This window comes from Ostrinia nubilalis, chromosome 9 (genome assembly GCF_963855985.1).
Source record: "Ostrinia nubilalis chromosome 9, ilOstNubi1.1, whole genome shotgun sequence".
Taxonomy (NCBI): domain Eukaryota; kingdom Metazoa; phylum Arthropoda; class Insecta; order Lepidoptera; family Crambidae; genus Ostrinia; species Ostrinia nubilalis.
The window spans coordinates 1,621,356-1,642,055 of record NC_087096.1 but is presented as its reverse complement, the minus strand read 5'-3'; the positions used below and the strand labels follow the sequence as shown (position 1 = coordinate 1,642,055).

The window sequence follows — 20,700 nt, the reverse complement described above, 5'->3', positions numbered from 1 at the left end:
TTTTTTAATATTTAAAGGTTTCAGCTACCAAGCAAAATGCTTAATTTGCCTGAAATCACAGCTGTAACTTGAATTACACTACTTGTGCTCAGAAGTCTCAGAACTTTAATTAATCTAAAAGGCCAAGTAAATATGTAATATAAATACAGGTGGTCTTGTTTTTGCTATCTAAATAATGTTCTATGAAGACATACCACCGAAACCTCAGATCATAGAAAGAGAATAGATATGAAGTCGCGCGTAACTACAACGAGAACCAGTGTCCCCACATTTCCCCCACCACAGCTCCCACACACACATTCAACTGTGTAAAAACAAAGCGACTGAGAGTCTACGACAACATGTGCAACCGGCTTAAAAGTGCTGTGATTGGCCAGAAGGCGTGCCTTATGGCCAATCAATGGCCGCGTGACGTGACGCACACTTTGAAAAAAGCAATTAGAGAGAAGAAAGATAAAATGGAGTCGATAAGATATCGATACTTTAAATCGCTAGGGGCAAGGCTCGAAACTGGTTTCACAAAATGCTTATGTATGAAAACCTTTTTATTATTATACGTTATTATTAACTACTATCACGCATTTACTTTTTAATTATGGCGATCTGCGTACCGCATATGTTTATCAAAAATAATGCCTATATTAGGCTTTCAATTAGCTCTTATAGTAATTACATAGTTGACAGTTACTAATTACTTCTACTGTTATTATTTTTTTGTACAATCTTATAATCGCAAGTAACACATCATTTTTTTATTTAAAATTACAAAATAGAAAATTATAATTTACTTATATTTATCGATAATAGGGAACCGCATTAGAACACGAGCACGGCACTATGTTACGACCGGCACATGCGGCCGTACTGTGTATTTTCACACGACAGTGGATATCGGAAGAAATTAAATACATTGCGCAGTAGTTGAGCATGACATAAAGTGGTTGCTAACTAAATCGTCAATGTACAAGTGTGTTAGAATTTTTATCACCACTGATTTCGATATCGCAGTAACTGTTACGGCACTGAATTCGTTCGTAAAAATGTTTAGTTTTTTTTATTTATAAGCAAAATACCAATGGATTTGCAATACTTACATGTAGTAAATGACTCCATTGTTCCTGTAGTTCTTCGTTTCACTTGTTTTATTGCACGTAACGACGCATTATCCAAAATATCGGAGAACATTTCCTTAGTACGACTGAATCGCGACTAAACTAGCTACGCGGCCGATGTTCGTTTCTGGGCATATCGCGGAGACACGCGCCACGCCCCCGTTTCACATCTATTCCCTTCTATGATCTGAGACCGAAACTATGTTAAGTTATGCTACAATAAATAAAATAACCATTACATTACAGATAATAATTAATGTTTATTATCCATAAAGATAACAGACTTTCAAGTGAAATACAAGTACACTACAGTCTACAACTAACACTAGACATAAACATATTTTAACATCCAGACAAATATTTCAAATAAATTAAGAAGTTAACAATAATTTATGGCATTAGAACATAAAATATATTAATAATAGTTTCACTATTTTCCATGACTATTTATTGATTTGGTAATAAATTATAAGTAATTATAATAGCTTAATAACTAAATTATACTTGTTGTTTTATTTCTCCTTCTATTTAAAATTTAATTATGTTTAAGTTATGTAGGACTACAATAATTTCATAACATAGTACTCTCAATAAGTCCAAACTTTTTCAAAACTTCTAAATCCCAACTAATCCCAACTAATATTATAAATGCGAAAGTAACTCTGTCTGTCTGTCTGTCTGTCTGTCTGTCTGTCTGTCTGTCTGTTACGCTTTCCCGCTTAAACCTCGCAACCGATTTTGATGAAATTTGGCATAGAGATAGTTTGAGTCCCGGGAAAGAACATAGGATAGTTTTTATCCCGGTTTTTGAAACAGGGACGCGCGCGATAAAGTTTTTCTGTGACAGACAAAATTCCACGCGGGCGAAGCCGCGGGCGGAAAGCTAGTAATAAATAAGTTCATCTGATTAAATCTTTTAGTAAAATATGCAATTTTTTCTTATTAACATTAAAAAAATATAGTAAAATAGAAACATCAATATAATTGAATGTCATAAACTCTGAAAACCAACTTATTTATCACCAGTCCTGAATTCAATAAGATTCAATAAAAAATAAATTAAAATCTAAAATAAATGCCTCGTTGTCATTAGTAAGTAAAACAAATCTGTAATATGGAAGTAGTAGATCAGGTTACTTAATCCTTATTGGTATTTAACTAGAAAATCATTTGACATCATCCACAGAGAATGATACATACTCGTCATGTCTGTGAACAGGCGCTGCTTTCGGGGACTGGTCAATCCAAGTTATTCAAATTTATGTATGCGAGTCATTTCTACTAGTGCCTTAATATGTAAGTCTAGATATTAGCACGTCACTACCTTGTTTAATATACCACGCAATCTTGTATACCCATTCTTATGATACACCATACAAGAATGCATGGTAAATTCAGTGAACTGCTCCTGAATCGAATGTACCTACTACTACTATTTCTATTTATTTATATTAACCGGCAGACAGTGGTGACTGAGTTTGTTGCGGCGCTTCTTCTCAGCACTTGCCAAATGTTGGTCTCGAAGCGCTGGTAGGGTAAAAAGATTATGAGACATGTAGAGGCTCCAAGAGCATATGACGATTTGTAAGAACTATTTATTAGTCTAAACAAATAAAGAAATTTTGACTTTGACTTTGACTTTGACACTACATACAATCCCTGTAGAATGTGAATAAATATGTAAGTACATAGTTCAAATTACAATGCATCAAAAATTTAAAACTTCCCTTAAATATTGTTTGATTAATATTATTATATTGTCTACTCTTCATCCCGCTTTAATCCCTCTCTGGGTAATACTGGACCAAGGTCTTGGACAACTCCTCAGCCAGCTCCTTCGTACCAGCACAAAGCACCCTGCGCGACAGAATGTCAAAAGGGCCACCGGCAGGATCTATGACCACTCCTCCAGCCTCTCGCACTATAATGGTCCCAGCAGCTACGTCCCAGGCGTGAATCCCAAACTCAAAGTTAGCATCCGCTGCTCCCATTGCTACCATGGCCATGTTCAACGCCGCCGAACCCAAAGCTCGCATGCCCTGAGCTTTAGAAATGATTTGATCAAAATTTTCCCGCACAACTTTCATTTTATCCGCATCACGGCTTGTGCCAGCTTCGAAAGCAACTAATGCTCCCTTCAGTTCCTTAACCTTTGACACATGAATGATTTGATCGTTAAGATACGCTCCTTGATGCTTCAAGGCAGTAAATAGTTGATTCATAATTGGGTTATAAATGATCCCCATCTCTGGCACCTTGTTAATGAGCAGGCCGAGAGAAATGCAGCTATGAGGAAACCCATGGACGAAGTTAAGAGTACCGTCAATAGGGTCGAGGACCCAGGTCGGCTCGTCAGTGAGAACCACTCTGGCACCTTCCGCGACTGATTCTTCGCCGATAAACGCGTGATGAGGAAATTCCTCTTTTAATTTGGACAAGATAGTCGTCTCTACCGCTTTGTCCACTTCAGTTACCAAGTCGATGTCGCACGACTTCAATTTGTAATCCTTGCATCCCTTGACATGCTCAGTTATAAGTTTTCCTGCCGACTTTACGATCTCTAAAGCTACCATAAAGTAGGTATCAACCATCGACATGTTGAATTAAATTTGTCTTTTAGGTACCTGATTATGAAATTTGAAATCCGAAGGTGTGCCTGTTGCTTCAAAGGGGAGGACCTTCCACCAGGGAATTTTATTCGCAAATGGGATAAAAACAAACAAGATTTTCGCACATCACGAATGTGTTTGACACTAACGACACGACAATTTAACAATTTTGACATTTTGTATGATATACGTCGCGTTGACAACTTTGACTTTGTTTTTTTTTTAATGTACAGTTAAGCAATGATATCAACAACCACATTTCAAATTCTATCTGACATTATTGGGTACTTTTTTATTCCTGATTCTTTAGTTAGTTCTTACCTTAGAGATCTAACCAATTCCTCTATGGTTCTAACCGTAAAGATATTACTAGAGATGAAACGGATATCCGGTAACTATCCGGTAGGCCGGATATCCGGCCTAAATTCGGCCAGATACCGGATAGTAACTCGAGTGCATTACCCCAGCAAAATTTTTATATAAATTTTGGGCTTTAGAGTCTAGAGTATAGCAGATAATTAGTCCATCGTGAGCAGAAATTTGTCCACTAATAGCAAAATTCGTTCAAATTATAGTTTTAAAGTTATCAGGAAAAAACAGATTTTGCTGCGGTAACGTTTCAAACATTACCCTGACAAATCTTTTTTTTAAGTCGTTCTATCCCGGAACCAAATACATTGATAGATAGCTCTTGTTGCGTAGTAATTTGTCCACGAATAGCAAAATTTGTTCGTGTTCCGGTTCTCAAGTTTTTTAGAATTTTGCTGATGTGCATGTGGATTGAGTGATCCTTGCTTCAATCTTAACAAAAATCGAGGAAGTTTTACTTAAAATATGTTAAAACATTGCGATGAAGTTTAAAAATTTGTTAAACCTGAGATAAAAATGTTATGGTCAATAAATAGGAGCACTCATACCGCACGCATTAAGAAAACGTCAAAATGTTTATTTCAGAAAATAAAGCCTTTCCACTTCTTTTTATAGTATTGAAAAATTGTTAAGAATATGTTAAAACTATTAACAAATTCCGAAATCCCTTGCACGTCCCGTTCCAAAGTTATGCGATTATTTAGGATCACTCACACCGCACACGGGCCGTATGAGTGCTCTTCAAAATCATGACTATTTATTAATAAATACGTTTTATTTCTGTTGGGAAATGTGTGCAAACTGACGAGCGAATTTGTTAAAGAAAGAGTGTGACAAAACTTAAAAGCTGAAGGAAGAAATTAACCTTTATTCTTTCCTCCAATATGCCGTGTGAGTGATCCTTACTTTTACCTCTATCTGCTCATATGTAGTTCGTAGGCAGACTGAGATAGTATCTAAAATTGTTAATCGTTTTTAACAATAACTTGGCATATAATTTGCTTTTATTAAGGCCATAATTTAAGAAATATCAGGCTTAGATGATTCCTAAAGGAAAATGTTGATTAGGGTACGTATGATTTTTTATTTTGAGAGACTGTTTCGACTCATCAGAAGTTTTCCTAAGGACGTTTTATCTATACTTATAATAGGTACATCTGTAGAGAGGTCAATTCTGTACATGAAATATATTTTCAAAATAACTATCAGGGGGTGATTAGTGATCGATACTGATGCCAAAAATGCAATCAGTAAAATTTTTGTCTGTCTGTCTGTCTGTCTGTCTGTTAACATAGAATCCTATCCTACTAATATTATAAATGCGAAAGTTTGTGTGGATGTCTGGATGTTTGTTACTTTTTCACGCAAAAAACTGCAGAACGGATTTTAATGAAACTTTACAGTATTATTGTTTATAACCCAAAATAACATATAGGCTATAAAATTTATGACGATATATGACAAACTAAATTTCACGGGGGTGAAGCCGTGGGCAAAAGCTAGTATAATATAAACAGGACACAAAACACCTAAAGTATGTAGGTATGTCAAGTAAAACAGAATGTCTAGAAGACTAGTTAGCCAATAGGAATAAAATATAAACAGGACACTTAATACATATTAGATTGCATTGGTTTTGCATTGTCACGTCTGACGAATCGGAACAGTCTCACAAAATAAAAAATCATATGTACCCTAATCAACATTTTCCTTTAGGAATCATCTAAGCCTGATATTTCTTAAATTATGGCCTTAATAAAAGCAAAATATATGCCAAATAATTGTTAAAAACAATTAACAATTTTAGATACTATCTCAGTCTGCCTACGAACTACATATGAGCAGATAGAGGTAAAAGTAAGGATCACTCACACGGCATATTGGAGGAAAGAATAAAGGTTAATTTCTTCCTTCAGCTTTTAAGTTTTGTCACACTTATTCTTTAACAAATTCGCTCGTCAGTTTGCACACATTTCCCAACAGAAATAAAACGTATTTATTAATAAAAAGTCATTATTTTGAAATACGGCCCGTGTGCGGTGTGAGTGATCCTAAATAATCGTCATAACTTTGGAACGGGACGTGCAAGGAATTTCTGAATTTGTTAATAGTTTTAACATATTCTTAACAATTTTTCAGTACTATAAAAAGAAGTGGAAAGGCTATATTTTCTGAAATAAACATGTTGACGTTTTCTTAAAGCGTGCGGTATGAGTGCTCCTATTTATTGGCCATAACATTTTTATCTTAGGTTTAACAAATTTTTAAACTTCATTGCAATGTTTCGAGGAAGTTTTACTTAAAATATGTTTAAGTAAAACTTCCTCGATTTTTGTTAAGATTGAAGCAAGGATCACTCAATCCACATGCACATATAATGTTTTGTGATGTCCCAGATCTCGTAAATGGCTCAACGCAGAAGAACGTTACCGCAGCAAAATCTGTTTTTTCCTAATAACTTTAAAACTATAATTTGAATGAATTTTGCTATTAGTGGACAAATTTCTGCTCACGATGGACTAATTATCTGCTATACTCTCGACTCTCTAAAGCACAACATTTATAAAAATTTTGCTGCGGTAATGCACTCTAGTAACTCACTATCCGGCCGGATATCGGATATTGTCTTTGAGATAAATATCAATAAAATGGCTTATAATAATGACGGCTTTTGTTTTAAAGTCCAAAAAGTTACAAAAAAGCCATATTAAGGCCTTTAAAAAAAAACACTAATTTCTATTTCTGGGCTATTCACTCCAATGACGAATACCTACATAAATAAATATAAATATCTTAATGTCGAATATTCGGTATCCGGCCAAACAATTATCCGTTTCATTCATCTCTAATTATTTACCAGTTTAAATAAAATTTACAAAAATGTATTCCCGGTGTCCTTATCGCACAATTTTTTGTAGGAGCATAGAGTCCCTTTATTTCATTTATACAGTCTCCTCTCGGACTAAATTATCTAGACAATCTCTAAAACCTACTTCGGGAAATAAGGACACTGAAAGAAAAAGTAGGTTAGGTGGGTACATTCAAATAAAACCAAATTATTTAAAAATCATGAAAAATTGTTTAATTGGCATACCAACTGATAACTTGTTACAACCTATGGCCAATTTTACAATTATCAATATTGTTAATAATTAAATATAATATTATATGTAAAATAAGTTTTATGCTGGTTTACTTACATTTAAATTTTATATTATTAATCAGAAAAAAAACTATATAATTAAAAAAAGACGTCATTACAATAATTAAGACTTCGGTAAATAGTCATATAAAATGCTCGCGAAGATACAGAGTTATTTTATGAAAGTTGTTAGGCCTTTAATACAAAAGACAGAATCGTTCGTTTTACGTATAAGTTCATATTAAAAAACTAAGGCCACGATTTATTACTACGAGTCTTAACTAACGTGTAGAATACGCAGCGAGCGTCCAGACTGTACAGCCCCCGCGCGCAGCACGAAGCTTACATGTCCTTACTTAACAACTATCATTAAATTTGTATGGCAACTAAGCGATCAGTGGAACACTGATTATATTTACATGGTGTACGTATGAGCATGCTTGCCTAAGCGGGTACCGGCCATCGGACAAAATTGGGGTCCAGTGTATTGTCGCAAAAACAGTCTTCGCCATTCAGTCGCTTTAAATGCAAAATCGATCGTTTAATTTGTAATACTTTTTATTACTTTTAATTTCATCACAATATCACCCAATGAGTAATTTATCGTTTTACCTGCGTCGGGTAAAACTGAGAACTCGATTGTTAGGAATGTTTCGTTAATAATACTGGCTCGTGAAATGCTCCGATTTGAAATACTACCAGAGATTCACAGACTGTAAATGCAATTCAAAAATATTTGAGCGCCCGATATACTTTCAAATATGTACTCGAAAATTTCATTAATCACTAATTCAATAATTACAATACCGACAGAGAAGGATATAAAATGTTGATACAAAGCCTTGCTACATCTTGACCTATTATTCCATACATAGTATTCGTCGCAGAGGTAACAATTGACGAACATATTTTTACATGAAAGTGAAAGTAAAACAAAAACCTTTATAACCATGGTTTTTGGGAAACGAACTGGCGCTTACTATTTTTTAGATTACAAGATAAAAAACAAATTGAATGTTCGAATACAAAATTCGGTCGAATCCTTCCTAAAACCATGATTATAAGGTGATAGACGGCTAACCACAATTAATTATAATATCGACAATGTTTTACAGTTGACATAGCAAATCGCAATAAGTACAATGTTTGTGGATGTGTCAACGCCATTGGAGAATCCAGCAGCTAACGAGGGGACCATTTTTTTACATTTTCAAAATTAAGTCACTGCCGCTACAATGAATCATCATTCGTAGTTACTGGTTTTGGTTATTGGTTTGCAAAGACCGAAGTGTTGCCACATCACAGCACTGTATTAAATACCGAGGTTTAGGTATATTTCTATCAAGTAATGTGACGACACCACGTTCTTTGGAAACCCTAGCAACTTCAATTTCATGCATAGAACTTGATCAGTTTAACTTATGCCGCGTGCAGCTTTAGGTTTCGTCAACCAATCGCTACATTCAACGCAAGCTTGATCAATTCGATGAAAGTTCAAAAATTGAAGTTTACACAGCGACCAACCTCTTAGAATGCAACTGAAAAGACTTAGAACTAACGCCAAATTATCAATTTAAAATTCAGACGCATTATAACAGATTGGCCACATTGTAAATTTAATTAAGGGGCTGATATCGACACCAGAATATCACTTAAAACAGACTTGAAATTCTAGATTAGATGCATAATCACATAAATGAATAGTACATAATTGTATTTGTGTAATTTACAATAAGATAATCTTGATGCTATAGTCTGGTCTGTGAGCACGTAGAATTTTGTCCAATGACCCCATGCTACCCATCCTTATCGCTCGCGCGTAATTATATTGGTGTCGCGACTGTGCGACGCGCGCCCGCAGTGAGTGTGCGAGCGCGACAGCAACATAATTACGCGCGAACGATAACGATGGGTAGCATGGGGTCATTGGACAAAATTCTACGTGCTCACAGACCAGGCTTTACAAGTGTAACGATATAAGAATCGATATTTCAAACAACTAATCGGTATTACCGGTACCAGCCCCCCGATTGGCTGTAGCGCGTGACGTAGTCCCCTCGCGCCGGCGGGCGGTGACGTGTCACTCGACGCTATTGGTGGTATCGTTGACGTCATCGAACGACTCGTCGCCGGAGCCGCCGCCGGGAGCCAGAGAAGTTCTCTTCATGCGGGATGACGAGGAGCCGGTGGACAGGCCGATGCCGCCGCCTTGCCGTCTGGAATAGATTTAGAAGTTACAGTCGAGAGTCCTGGGGTACTCAAAGTCTTGAGAATGAGGGCTATCGTTTTAGCGCTCACCAGTTAGCGCCACTGTAGAGTAAGGTCCTGTCACTTGCTAGTAGCGAAGACAGTGGCACCAACTTGTGAGCGCTAAAGTGGTAGGAGGACTATCGCATTTGCACTCATCAAGATGGCGCCACTGTAGAGTAAGGTCCTGTCAATCGCCAGGGGTGCCAACTGTTAAGTATAAAAACGATAGCCCTCATTATCTATTTGGCGTTTGTTTTTTTTATATATTTGGTTATAGGCTTTAGGTTCTAGCAGTTTGGCGCTTGAAATAAGCGCGTGCTACCGAGATCATAATGCCGGCGGAATTTTGAAGCTAAGTCACTGATCGACAGCGTCAATATTTTATACAATTTCTTGTCATAGTTTTTTTTTGCCATGACCTTAAAACTCATTTATTTATGCCAGTAGGCTTTTAAAATAAAACATTTTTTAGAGAGAGAATGATAAATAAATAAATTCGTTACTGTTTCCAATACACTACTACAACACCACAAGAAAGGTTGTTTCGATATAACGAAGTTGTATTTGATAGTCATGCCAATAAAAGTTTATGAAATAGTTCACGTAAGAAAAGTTTTCATAATAAAATAGAAAACGGACAACACAATAGCATTAGTCGACATAAACATGAGGCATTCCTCAGCCAAACGGATAATGATGACGTCATGACCCTGTGAATCCATACACTAATCCAAAATGAAGTCTATGAGGAATGAGAAGAAAGACAGAAAAACAATGACAGTTCACGGCAACCACAGTTTATTGCCACGTCCAAGTGACAAAATGATAGAAAGCTGAAACGACTATGTTTTAGTTAAATTCGAACATAGTTTTAGTCAAAGTAGCACCATTTTATCTTTTGCTGTTAGAGATACACAATCAACACAGATTTTATTTAAATACATAATATTAACATCGTCCATCCCTGCAAAGGGACCTAGAAAACCATTACAGACCTTATATACAGCCAGCGTCAAATAGTTCCTGACACCCAGTGGCTAAAAAATTGACAACACAACCTTATTCCCAATAACAAAGACGTGTTGCGAACTTTTTGGCTACTTTGGGTGTCACGAACAATTTGACGCTGACTGTATTGCAAGATTTGATCCTTGATTTTATTTAAATAGACAGTCATGTTGACACCACCAATCAATTGACGTACTTTTTAAAACTGTCAAAACGAAACTCTCCCATAGTTTTTGTATGGCACTACAAGCAAGTGACGTCACTATTTTGTCAACTCAATTAAACTACTTTTTTCTATTACAATGCGACCAAAAATCGTAATTTACGGGTAATTTAAAATTACTTAAGTTTTTAAGACCAGGATGAAGTGTCTTTTTAGAAAAGTTTTGATTTCGAATTATTGGGGAATGGTGTCAAATTGTCTATATTATCGAGATCTAATATCACTACTTATAAACGGGACTATTAGTAATTTGTGCAACACAAATTGCTAATAAATCTTAAAAAAACGATGGTCGTTCGCAGTCACTTTGAAATTTGAATTACTAAAGCAGTGGTTAAATCACGTTTATACTTGTGTATCTCTAACAATGACTGCCCAGTAAGCGTATTCACACCCTAGTTGTTCACTCGTTACCTCAGCCGGCTCCGCTCGTCGCTCGCCTAGTCACTATCCTCAGACAACGAGGGCCTGATGTAAACAATAATACATTGTACATATAGGTATATTAGGGAACATAACATAAATAGCTGTTAGTAGAGAAACAATAATAATAATACATAAACCATATGTGCATTAGCTGGATAAAGAATTAATAAACGCAATAATTAGTTAGTGCAGCCCCCCTAGACAAAACGCACTTTTTGATCGAATCGAAAATCGAATCCGTCAAAACTCCATACAAAAAAGGGGCTTTTCGACCACTTATCGACTGGTTTGCGATTATAATTTGCACTTTGTCTAGACCCACAGGTCGATACATGATGAGGAAGCGTGTAAGATAATAATTTCGCTTAGGGACCTGTCAACTGTCACTGGAACCGGTTGTGAAAAGGATATTTGGTACCTCGAGAACCAGTCGCTTACAGACTAGTCGTTAGGGGACTACTTGCTCAGGGACTGGTTGCTCGGGAAAAAGTAGCTTAGAGGCCAGTCCTTTCGGGACTAGTTGCTCAAAGGCCGATTGCTCAAGGACCAGCCCATGGAGACTATTTACTTAAGGACTTGTTGCTCGGGAACCAGTCTATAGGAACTGGTTGCTCAGGGACCTGTTGCTCGGGGACCAGACTATAGGAATTGGTTGCTCAATGACTTGTTGCTCGGGGACCAGACCATGAGGACTATTTGCTCAGTGAATTGTTGCGCGGGGACCAGCCCATGGAGAATATTTGCTCAAGGACTTGTCGCTCGGGGACCAGACTATAGAGACCGATTGCTCAGGGACCTGTTGCTCGGGGACCAGACTATAGGGACTGGTTGCTCAGGGACCTGTTGTTCAGGGACCAGACTATAGACTGGTTGCTCAGTGACCTGTGTTGCTCGGGGACCAGACTATAGGGACCGGTTGCTCAAGGACTTGTTGCTCGGGAACCAGTCTATAGGAACTGGTTGCTCAGGGACATGTTGCTCGGGGACCAGAGTATAGACTGGTTGCTCAGTGACCTGTTGCACGGGGACCAGACCATAAGGACTATTTTCTCAAGGACTGGTTGCTCGGGGACCAAACTATAGGAACAGGTTGCTCGCAGATTTGTTGTTCGGCGACCGGTCGCAAATGTAGCAAAGGTATTTCTTGCAATTCACGAAGGCGAGTGAGCTTTACATCTGTGATGGCTCGCTACTGTTCGTTTTTCAAGTTTTGATAGACATTACACTATCGTTACGTGCATGTATGTACACGGACACACACAAGTAAAGCTCACTCGCCTTCGTGAGTTGCAAGACCTGTAACAACTATCTTATTCTCACCGGAGCTTGTTGCGGACGTTGTTGAGCTCGCGCGAGAGCGTCTCGTGCGTCTCCAGTAAGTCTTCCAGCTCGCGCTGCGCCTTGCGCTTGCCGACCTTCTCGCGCTCGAGAAAAAGTCGTTACATACTAGTCACTCCGGGACTGGTTGCTCGAGGACCAGACCAAGGGCACTATTTGCTCAAGTACTTGTCCCTCGGGGACCAGACTATAGAGACTGGTTGCTAAGGGACCAGGCTTTAGCGACTGGTTGCTCAGGGACCTGTTTCTCGGGGACCAGACCATAGGAACTGGTTGCTCAGGGACCAGACTATAGCGACTGGTTGCTCAGGGATCTTTTGCTCGGGGACCAGACTATTGGGACCGGTTGCTCGGGGACCAGACTATAGGGACTGCTTGCTCAGGGACCTGTTTTGCTCAGGGACCTGTGTTGCTCGGGGACCAGACTATAGGGACTGGTTGCTCAAGGACTTGTTGCTCGGGCACTAGACCTAGGGACTGGTTGCTAGCAGACCTGTTGTTTGAAGATACCGGTCTCCTAGTGACCGCGCTAGTGTAGCAGAGGTACAACTATTATACAGTTTTAAATATTATTATTCTCACCGAAGCTTGTTGCGGACATTGTTTAGCTCGCGCGAGAGCGTCTCGTGCGTTTCCAGTAAGTCTTCCAGTTCGCGCTGCGCCTTGCGCTTGCCGACCTTTTCGCGCTCGAGAAAAAGACGTTACAGACTAGTCACTCCGGGACTGGTTGCTCGAGGACCAGCCCAAGGGGACTATTTGCTCAAGTACTTGTCCCTCGGGGACCAGATTATAGAGACTGGTTGCTTAGGGACCAGGCTTTAGCGACCGATTGTTCAGGGACATGTTGCTCGGGGGCCAGCCCATGGAGACTATTTACTCAAGGACTTGTTGCTCAGGGACCAGACTATAGCGACTGGTTGCTCAGGGACCTGCTGCACGTGGACCAGACCATAAGAACTGGTTACTCAAGGACTTGTTGCTCGGAGACCAGACTATAGGGACTGGTTGCTCAGGGACCTGTTTCTCGGGGACCAGACTAATAGGACTGGTTGCTCAGGGACCAGTGTTGCTTGGGGACCAGACTATAGGGACTGGTTGCTCAAGGACCTGTTGCTCGGGGATCAGGCCATATGGACGGTAACCATAGGGTGGCTCGTAGATCTGTAGTCATTTTAATAGATAAGGTATCTGAGATAACTATATTATTCTCACCGGAGCTTGTTGCGGACGTTATTAAGCTCGCGCGAGAGCGTCTCGTGTGTCTCCAGTAAGTCTTCCAGCTCGCGCTGCGCCTTGCGCTTGCCGACCTTCTCGCGCTCGAGAAAAAGTCGTTACAGACTAGACACTCCGGGACTGGTTGCTCAAGAACCAGCCCAATGCGACTATTTGCTCAGAGACCAGACTATAGAGACTGGTTGCTCAAGGACTTGTGGCTTGGGGACCAGACTATAGCGACTGGTTGCTCAGGGACCAGTCTATAGAAACTGGTTGCTCAGGGACCAGTCTATAGTAACTGGTTGCTCAGGGACCGTCTATAGAAACTGGTTGCTCAGAGACCTGTTGCTCTGGAATCAGGCCATATGGACGGTAACCATAGGGTTGCTCGCAGATCTGTCGTTCAGAGACTGGTCGCTAATGTAGCCTAAGTTATATCACGTTACACTCACCGAAGCTTGTTGCGGACGTTGTTTAGCTCGCGCGAGAGCGTCTCGTGCGTCTCCAGTAGATCCTCGATCTCGCGCTGCGGCTTGCGCTTGCCGACCTTCTCGCGCTCGAGAAAACGTCGTTACAGACTAGTCACTCTGGGACTGGTTGCTGGAGGACCAGCCCATGGAGACCATTTGTTCGGGGACCAGACTATAGGGACTGGTTGCTCAGAGACCTGTTACTTGGGAACCAGACCATAGGGACTGGTTGCTCATGGACTTGTTGTTCGGGGACCAGACTATAGCGACTGATTGCTCAGGGACCTGTGTTGCTCGGGGACCAGACTATAGCGACTGGTTGCTGAGGGACCTGCTGCACGTGGACCAGACCATAAGAACTGGTTACTCAAGGACTTGTTGCTCGGAGACCAGACTATAGAAACTGGTTGCTCAGGGACCTGTGTTGCTCGGGGACCAGACTATAGCGACTGGTTGCTCAAGGACCTGTTGCTTAGGGACCAGGCTTTAGGGACTGGTTGCTCAAGAACTTGTTGCTCGGGGACCAGACTATAGCGACTGGTTGCTCAGGGACCTGTAGCTCGGGGACCAGACCAAAGGGACTATTTGCTCAAGGACCTATTGTTCAGAGACCTGTTGCTCGGGGACCAGACTATAGGGACCGGTTGCTCAGGGACCTGTGTTGCTCGGAGACCAGACCTAGGGACTGGTTGCTAGCAGATCTGTTGTTTGAAGATACCGATCTGAGGTAAAACTATTATACAGTTTTAAATATTATTATTCTCACCGGAGCTTATTGCGAACATTGTTAAGCTCGCGCGAGAGCGTCTCGTGTGTCTCCAGTAAGTCTTCCAGCTCGCGCTGAGCCTTGCGCTTGCCGACCTTCTCGCGCTCGAGAAAAAGTCGTTACAGACTAGTTACTCCGGGACTGGTTGCTCGAGGACCAGCCCATGAGGACTATTTGCTCAAGGACTTGTTGCTCGGGGACCAGACTATAGAGACTGATTGCTCAGGGACCTATTGGGACTATTTGCTCAAGGACTTGTCGCTCGGGGACCAGACTATAGGGACTGGTTGCTCAAGGACTTGTGGCTTGGGGACCAGACTAAAGGGACTGGTTGCTCAGGGATTAGACCAGTGGTTCTTAACCGGTGGTCCGCGGACCACTGGTGGTCCCTGGAGGCATTCCAAGTGGTCCACGAAGACATCGTAATAAATAAGTGACGACTCGAGTTAACACAACGCAAACGGCGCACAGTGGGCGAGAAATCGACATCCTCTTTCATATTGAAAAAAAAAAGTGGTCCCTGACAAGACAGGAATTTGGTAAAATGGTCCCTCGTGACTTAAAGGTTAAGAACCACTGGATTAGACTATAGAGATGGTAACCATATGGTTGCTCGTAGATCTCTGGTTCGAACACCGGTCGCTATTATAACAACAACTATGCAGTACTGACCGGAGTTTGTTGCGGACGTTGTTGAGCTCGCGCGAGAGCGTCTCGTGCGTTTCCAGTAAGTCTTCGAGCTCGCGCTGAGCCTTGCGCTTGCCGACCTTCTCGCGCTGAACTTCTTCCTCGGCCTCGTCCAGTTGTCGCTTCAGCGCCTTGACGCGGCCGTTCATCTGTAGAGAATACACATGTTACAGTAGAAGAAAGGAACACAATGATTTTATGGCAATGAGGGCTATCGTTTTAGCGCTCACCAGTTAGCGCCACTGTAGAGTAAGGTCCTGTCACTTGCTAGTAGCGAAGACAGTGGCACCAACTGGTGAGCGCGAAAGTGGTAGGAGGACTATCGCATTTGCACTCATCAAGATGGCGCCACTGTAGAGTAAGGTCCTGTCAATCGCCAGGGGTGCCAACTGTTAAGTATAAAAACAATAGCCCTCATTGCATCGTGATTTACGCCCGTATTCACAAACATTACTATGAGGTCTTACTATGCGCGTGGCACACAGGGTGACACATAACCAATCACAGAGCTTTATTTAACGCATAGTGTTCGATTTGTTGCTTCACTTATGCAAGCATCGTTTGTGAATACGGGCGTTAGGCACCGCTATATCTTGACGGAAACACAAAGTTGATGTGTGTCAAGTGTCAACTACCCTATTGAAACTATGTTTTAGGGAATACACTAGTCTTTAGAGCGTCTTCGTCTTGCCAGCGCCCTCGCAGCGTCGATGCATGCGACGCCATCGTAACGTTTTTTCGGACAAGTAACACAACTCTCTCAGTTGCGTTTTTCGACAGCCGCCCAGCATTGACGTCGTGGTGAAGGTGCTTCGCAGACGCTGACGGGACAACGAAGCTTGAAAAACGCTAGTGTGGAGAGTCCCGTCCACCGTTATTCAGCAGACGTCATTCGCTTTGTGCCAAGACGCCCATGCTTACCATTCCAGCCCACTCTAAGCCGCACCGCACTTCTTATTCGTAACGCTCTTGGCAGAGCGGTCGTGGTCACGTTGAGGTGTTACTCACATCGGTTGCAACTCTCCGCATACAACTCTACTTACTAACTCTCCGCATATTCCAGACGGATACAACTCTCCGCACGATCTCCCGCCATCTCTCTCTATTGGCAGACTGTCTGGTGCAGTCACATACGCCGTCTCCCACTGCCGATTTCACTTGGTCGGTCCAGCGCATTGGTGACCTGCCACGCGACCGGGTTCCTTCGACTTTTCCTTGGACGACCAGTCGTTCTATGGAGTTGTCATCCGGCCTTGCCTTGAGATATGTCCGAAGTATTGCAGTATGCGCGACTGTACTACGGTTGATAAACGCCGCACCGCACAGCTTTGGCGAAAAGAATTGCATCATCTTCCAGCTGATATACTCGTATAAAATGAACCTTATATCTATCACTCTAAATACCTTCTCGGAATACGGATTAGCAAGCTGAAGTGGTAATGGGCAGAGCATAGTACGCAGAACTGACGGCCGATGGGCAGCAAGGTTCTGGAGTGGAGGCCACGTACCGGAAAGCGCAGCGTAGGACGTCCACCCACAAGGCGGACGGACGACCTCATAAAGGTAGCGGGAAGGCGCTGGATGCAGGCCGTCAACAACCGGCCATTGTGGAAATCATTGGGGGAGGCCTATGTTCAGCAGTAGACGTCCTATGGCTGAAAATGATAAATGATGATGAAATACCTTCTAGAGCTTGCGCGACGCCTGCTGCCTCGTGAGAGTGAGCCTTATGTCTGCTGCCTACGGTCCACAGTCGCGTACCTTCTCGATCTGCTCCTTGTACTGGTCTGCGTGGCGGCGCTCCTCGTCGAGCTGCAGTGCGAGCTCCTTCATCTTCTTGTCGAGCTTGCGGGAGGCCTTCTGCTGCGCCAGCCTCTCACGCGATTCCACCTCTAGTTGCTCCTCTAGGTTGGCCACCTTCAGCTCCAAGGATGTGATCACGCCCTGGAAGAATATGAAGAGTTTAGAATAAGTCGGAATGAATTTGGAAAAAAATGTTAATGGCCTTACGGGTTTTTCTATTCATAATCGGGATTTAGTCACCACTGCAGAAGCACGACCTTCTAATTTACTAGAGGCGAAGAAGAGAGACCGTGGGACGTCAATCCACAAAGTAGACAGACGAGCTTATAAAGGTTGAGGGGCTGTACTCAGGCCGCTACAACCACCCAACCTGAAAATCATTGGGGCTTCTATTCAGAAGAGGACATCTTTTGGCTGAAATGTTGATAATGATTGGAGGTTTGATCGTTACTCCCCATCCCCACGCTGCTAAAACGGGTTAGGAATTAGTTTCGGACATTAAGCTCATTTGAATAAAGTTTCATTGTCGGTCAAGCTGTAGATCCTAGCTGACAAGAGTTTCAAGTTTCTCCGAAATTGGGATCAGTAGCTTTTTATTTTTAGCAGACAGTACCTTGTCTGGGTTTTATTGGCGGTCAAGCTGCAGATCCTGGCTACATACGAGTTGCAGCAGTGGGAACGAGAGGTGGGAATAGTCCCGTAGTACTTTGGTCTTGGTTTTATTGGCGGTCAAGCTGTAGATCCTGGCTACACAGGAGTTGCAACGGTGGGAACGAGAGGTGGGAATAGTCCCGTAGTACCTTGATCTTGGTTTTATTGGCGGTCAAGCTGCAGATCCTGGCTACATACGAGTTGCAGCGGCGGGAACAAGAGGTGGGAATAGTCCCGCAGTACTTTGGTCTCGGTTTTTATTGGCGGTCAAGCTGCAGATCCTGGCTACACAGGAGTTGCAACGGTGGGACCGTGAGGTGGGAATAGTCCCGCAGTACTTTGGTCTTGGCTTTATTGGCGGTCAAGCTGCAGATCCTGGCTACACAGGAGTTGCAGCGGTGGGAAGGAGAGGTGGGAATAGTCCCGTAGTACTTTGGTCTTAGTTTTATTGGAGGTCAAGCTGCAGATCCTGGCTACACAGGAGTTGCAGGGGTCCCTACGAGAGGTGGTAATAGCACAGAATAATAACAAGTACTACGTACAGAAGTTTTACTTAGCGAAGGTATTTAAAAAAATGTATGCTCAATGTCATTAACAATATGGTGTAATTTAGCCTGTCTCAAGAGTCAAGCACCATTTTGTTGACAAACGTCAGTGATCGGCACTGCGCCGAAGCTATAGGGCTGACTTCGGTAAAATGATGTGACGTGAGGTGCCAAACTGCGGAAAATGGCGGAGGAAATACATGACTTAGCATGAATTATCATGAATAATATTAACTACTTATTTACCTCTCAGTGTCTTGAGGCAACTTAAAAAAGTACATTCTGTGTTTTTATTATTAATTAGGCAGTTAAATACTGCACAGTATTTAGTACACCATTTTCTTTTTTTTCTTCCCTCTTATACAAGAATACGCGTGCGTGAGTCAATGTTCGTTCGTATGTGAGACCTTGTCGAATAGTATCCTGTAGGTGGGCCATCGTGCGTGTTTTGTTTTCGATGTAAACTCACGGAGATGAACAGGCCTGGTAATAGTCCCTACGTACCTTGGTCTTGGTCCGCGCGGCGGTCTCGAGCTCGGCCAGCTTAGCCTTGAGCTCCTTGTTCTGACGCTCCAGCACCAGCTTGCTGCTCTCCAGCTTCTGCGTGGCCGCCTTCTCCGTGCCCAGCTCCATAGTCACCTGGTCGATCTGGTTCTGAAATATCGATACACAATCAATTTAGAGCGTAGCTGAATTATTTGAGAGAAAATCTAAGGGCAACGAAATGATTCGTCCGACCAATTTCAGCCATAATAACAACTTCGCTCCTGTCTTGGCGAGGCAGTTGCGCCCGAAAATGGCTCACGTAGCCGATCTTCGCGGCAAACCCCCTCGCACATTGAGGACATCTGAGCACGCCGCTAACATAATTATGGTGGCACATGAAAGAAAATAGCATTTCGGCGATAAAAAAAAAACTCAGTAAAACTCATTTATTTCTGTAAGTAGGCTTTAAAAAAGCACTTTTACACGTCCCAGTATTAACCCTACCACTGCTTCAGGACAATAAATGGGCCAGTGCTGAGAAGAAGCAGCGCAAGAAACTCAGACAGATCTATCGCAAAGTTGTGAAATGTTAAAGGCTGCTATTCCATGAAATGTGCGAGCAAAACGTATCGTAAAAAGAGGCAGGTTAGTTGTGGAATGCTGTGTCCTTTTTCACCAAAGCTATGCAAGGAACATTGTGTAGCGGCTTGTTTCCATGTGCACACGACGAGCTATCTACACTGCTTTGTACACATCTCCCAGACTCATTCCTCGCTAAAGTTCTAAAGTCTAAAGCAAGATATTTAACTTCACTCTGCTTTCGGGTGGTACCAGAGGCTTTTCTAGCCAAGTAATCTTATGGGTTGTTACAGCAACACTTGTGATGAAAGGGTCACTCTAATCATCGTATACAGGGTGTCCCGTAATGTAACGTCAAGCCGGAACTGGGTGTTGAGGCAAGTTGTGCTGGTTATCAGAAAAATATAAAAAAAAATCTATGTGGCATATTTTAAAAATAATAGCCATTTAAAAAAAATCAAAAAATTCTACTCCAGGTGACGGTCCTTTTGCTCGTGTTGCCACAAATCTTCACTTTTTCCAAATTTTTTTTTGTTATGTAACGCTGAATAATGCTTCTCTAAATTGTTATCAAAATTACAAAACCAGCTGCTCCAGCTTGGATGAAAAAAATACATTCTTCTCAAAAAAAATTTCAAAATAAAAATTTTGCCTAGTTTAAACTGACTGTACTGAAAAAAAAATGTACTACGCGAGTGTGGCAAGTGACGTCATAATTTGGCGCATTTAGTAAGGATTCCAAAATGGTATAACACTTGGTAAATTTTTGCTGTAATTGTCGACAATTTTTGGATTTTTGGAAATATTCCCGTTTTTAACTTTATTTACCTTGGTTAAAAATTATTATTCTAATGTGCCCAAAATTCAAGTTTCTGTGACTGACTACCGTACAGTCAGTCACAGAAACTTTTGTCACCATGACAGTAATTAGTAGTTGACATACTGTGACAAAAGTCACCCGTGCGCGCGCGCCTTTACTACCTGCTCTGCCTGCACTTGTACTTGGTAACAGGGATAAATT

At 41.6% G+C, this 20,700-nt stretch overlaps 2 protein-coding genes and 1 long non-coding RNA gene across 3 annotated transcripts in view; all 3 read right to left on the bottom strand.

The window, feature by feature from the left end:
• Nucleotides 1-10: 10 nt before the first annotated feature.
• On the bottom strand, nt 11-1,994 carry LOC135074368 (uncharacterized). The gene is made up of 2 exons (XR_010257821.1): nt 1,313-1,994; nt 11-203 (listed from the first exon to the last, which is right to left on the bottom strand). It is a non-coding gene; the product is annotated as an uncharacterized LOC135074368 (long non-coding RNA).
• Nucleotides 1,995-2,727: 733 nt separating this feature from the next.
• Nucleotides 2,728-3,867, bottom strand: LOC135074367 (inositol monophosphatase 1). Its single transcript, XM_063968632.1, has one exon. The coding sequence runs from the start codon at nt 3,707-3,709 to the stop codon at nt 2,891-2,893; it is 819 nt and encodes a 272-aa protein (XP_063824702.1). The 5' UTR covers nt 3,710-3,867; the 3' UTR covers nt 2,728-2,890.
• A 3,279-nt stretch (nt 3,868-7,146) lies between these two features.
• Nucleotides 7,147-20,700, bottom strand: part of LOC135074379 (myosin heavy chain, non-muscle) — a 119,535-nt gene continuing 105,981 nt past the window's right edge. The window contains exons 25-28 of the mRNA XM_063968648.1: nt 19,119-19,268; nt 17,377-17,559; nt 15,601-15,764; nt 7,147-9,448 (exon numbers count right to left, since the gene is read on the bottom strand). Of these exons, the coding sequence (XP_063824718.1) occupies nt 9,313-9,448; nt 15,601-15,764; nt 17,377-17,559; nt 19,119-19,268 (633 nt within the window). The 3' untranslated portion in view covers nt 7,147-9,312. The remainder of the gene's footprint in view (nt 9,449-15,600; nt 15,765-17,376; nt 17,560-19,118; nt 19,269-20,700) is intronic.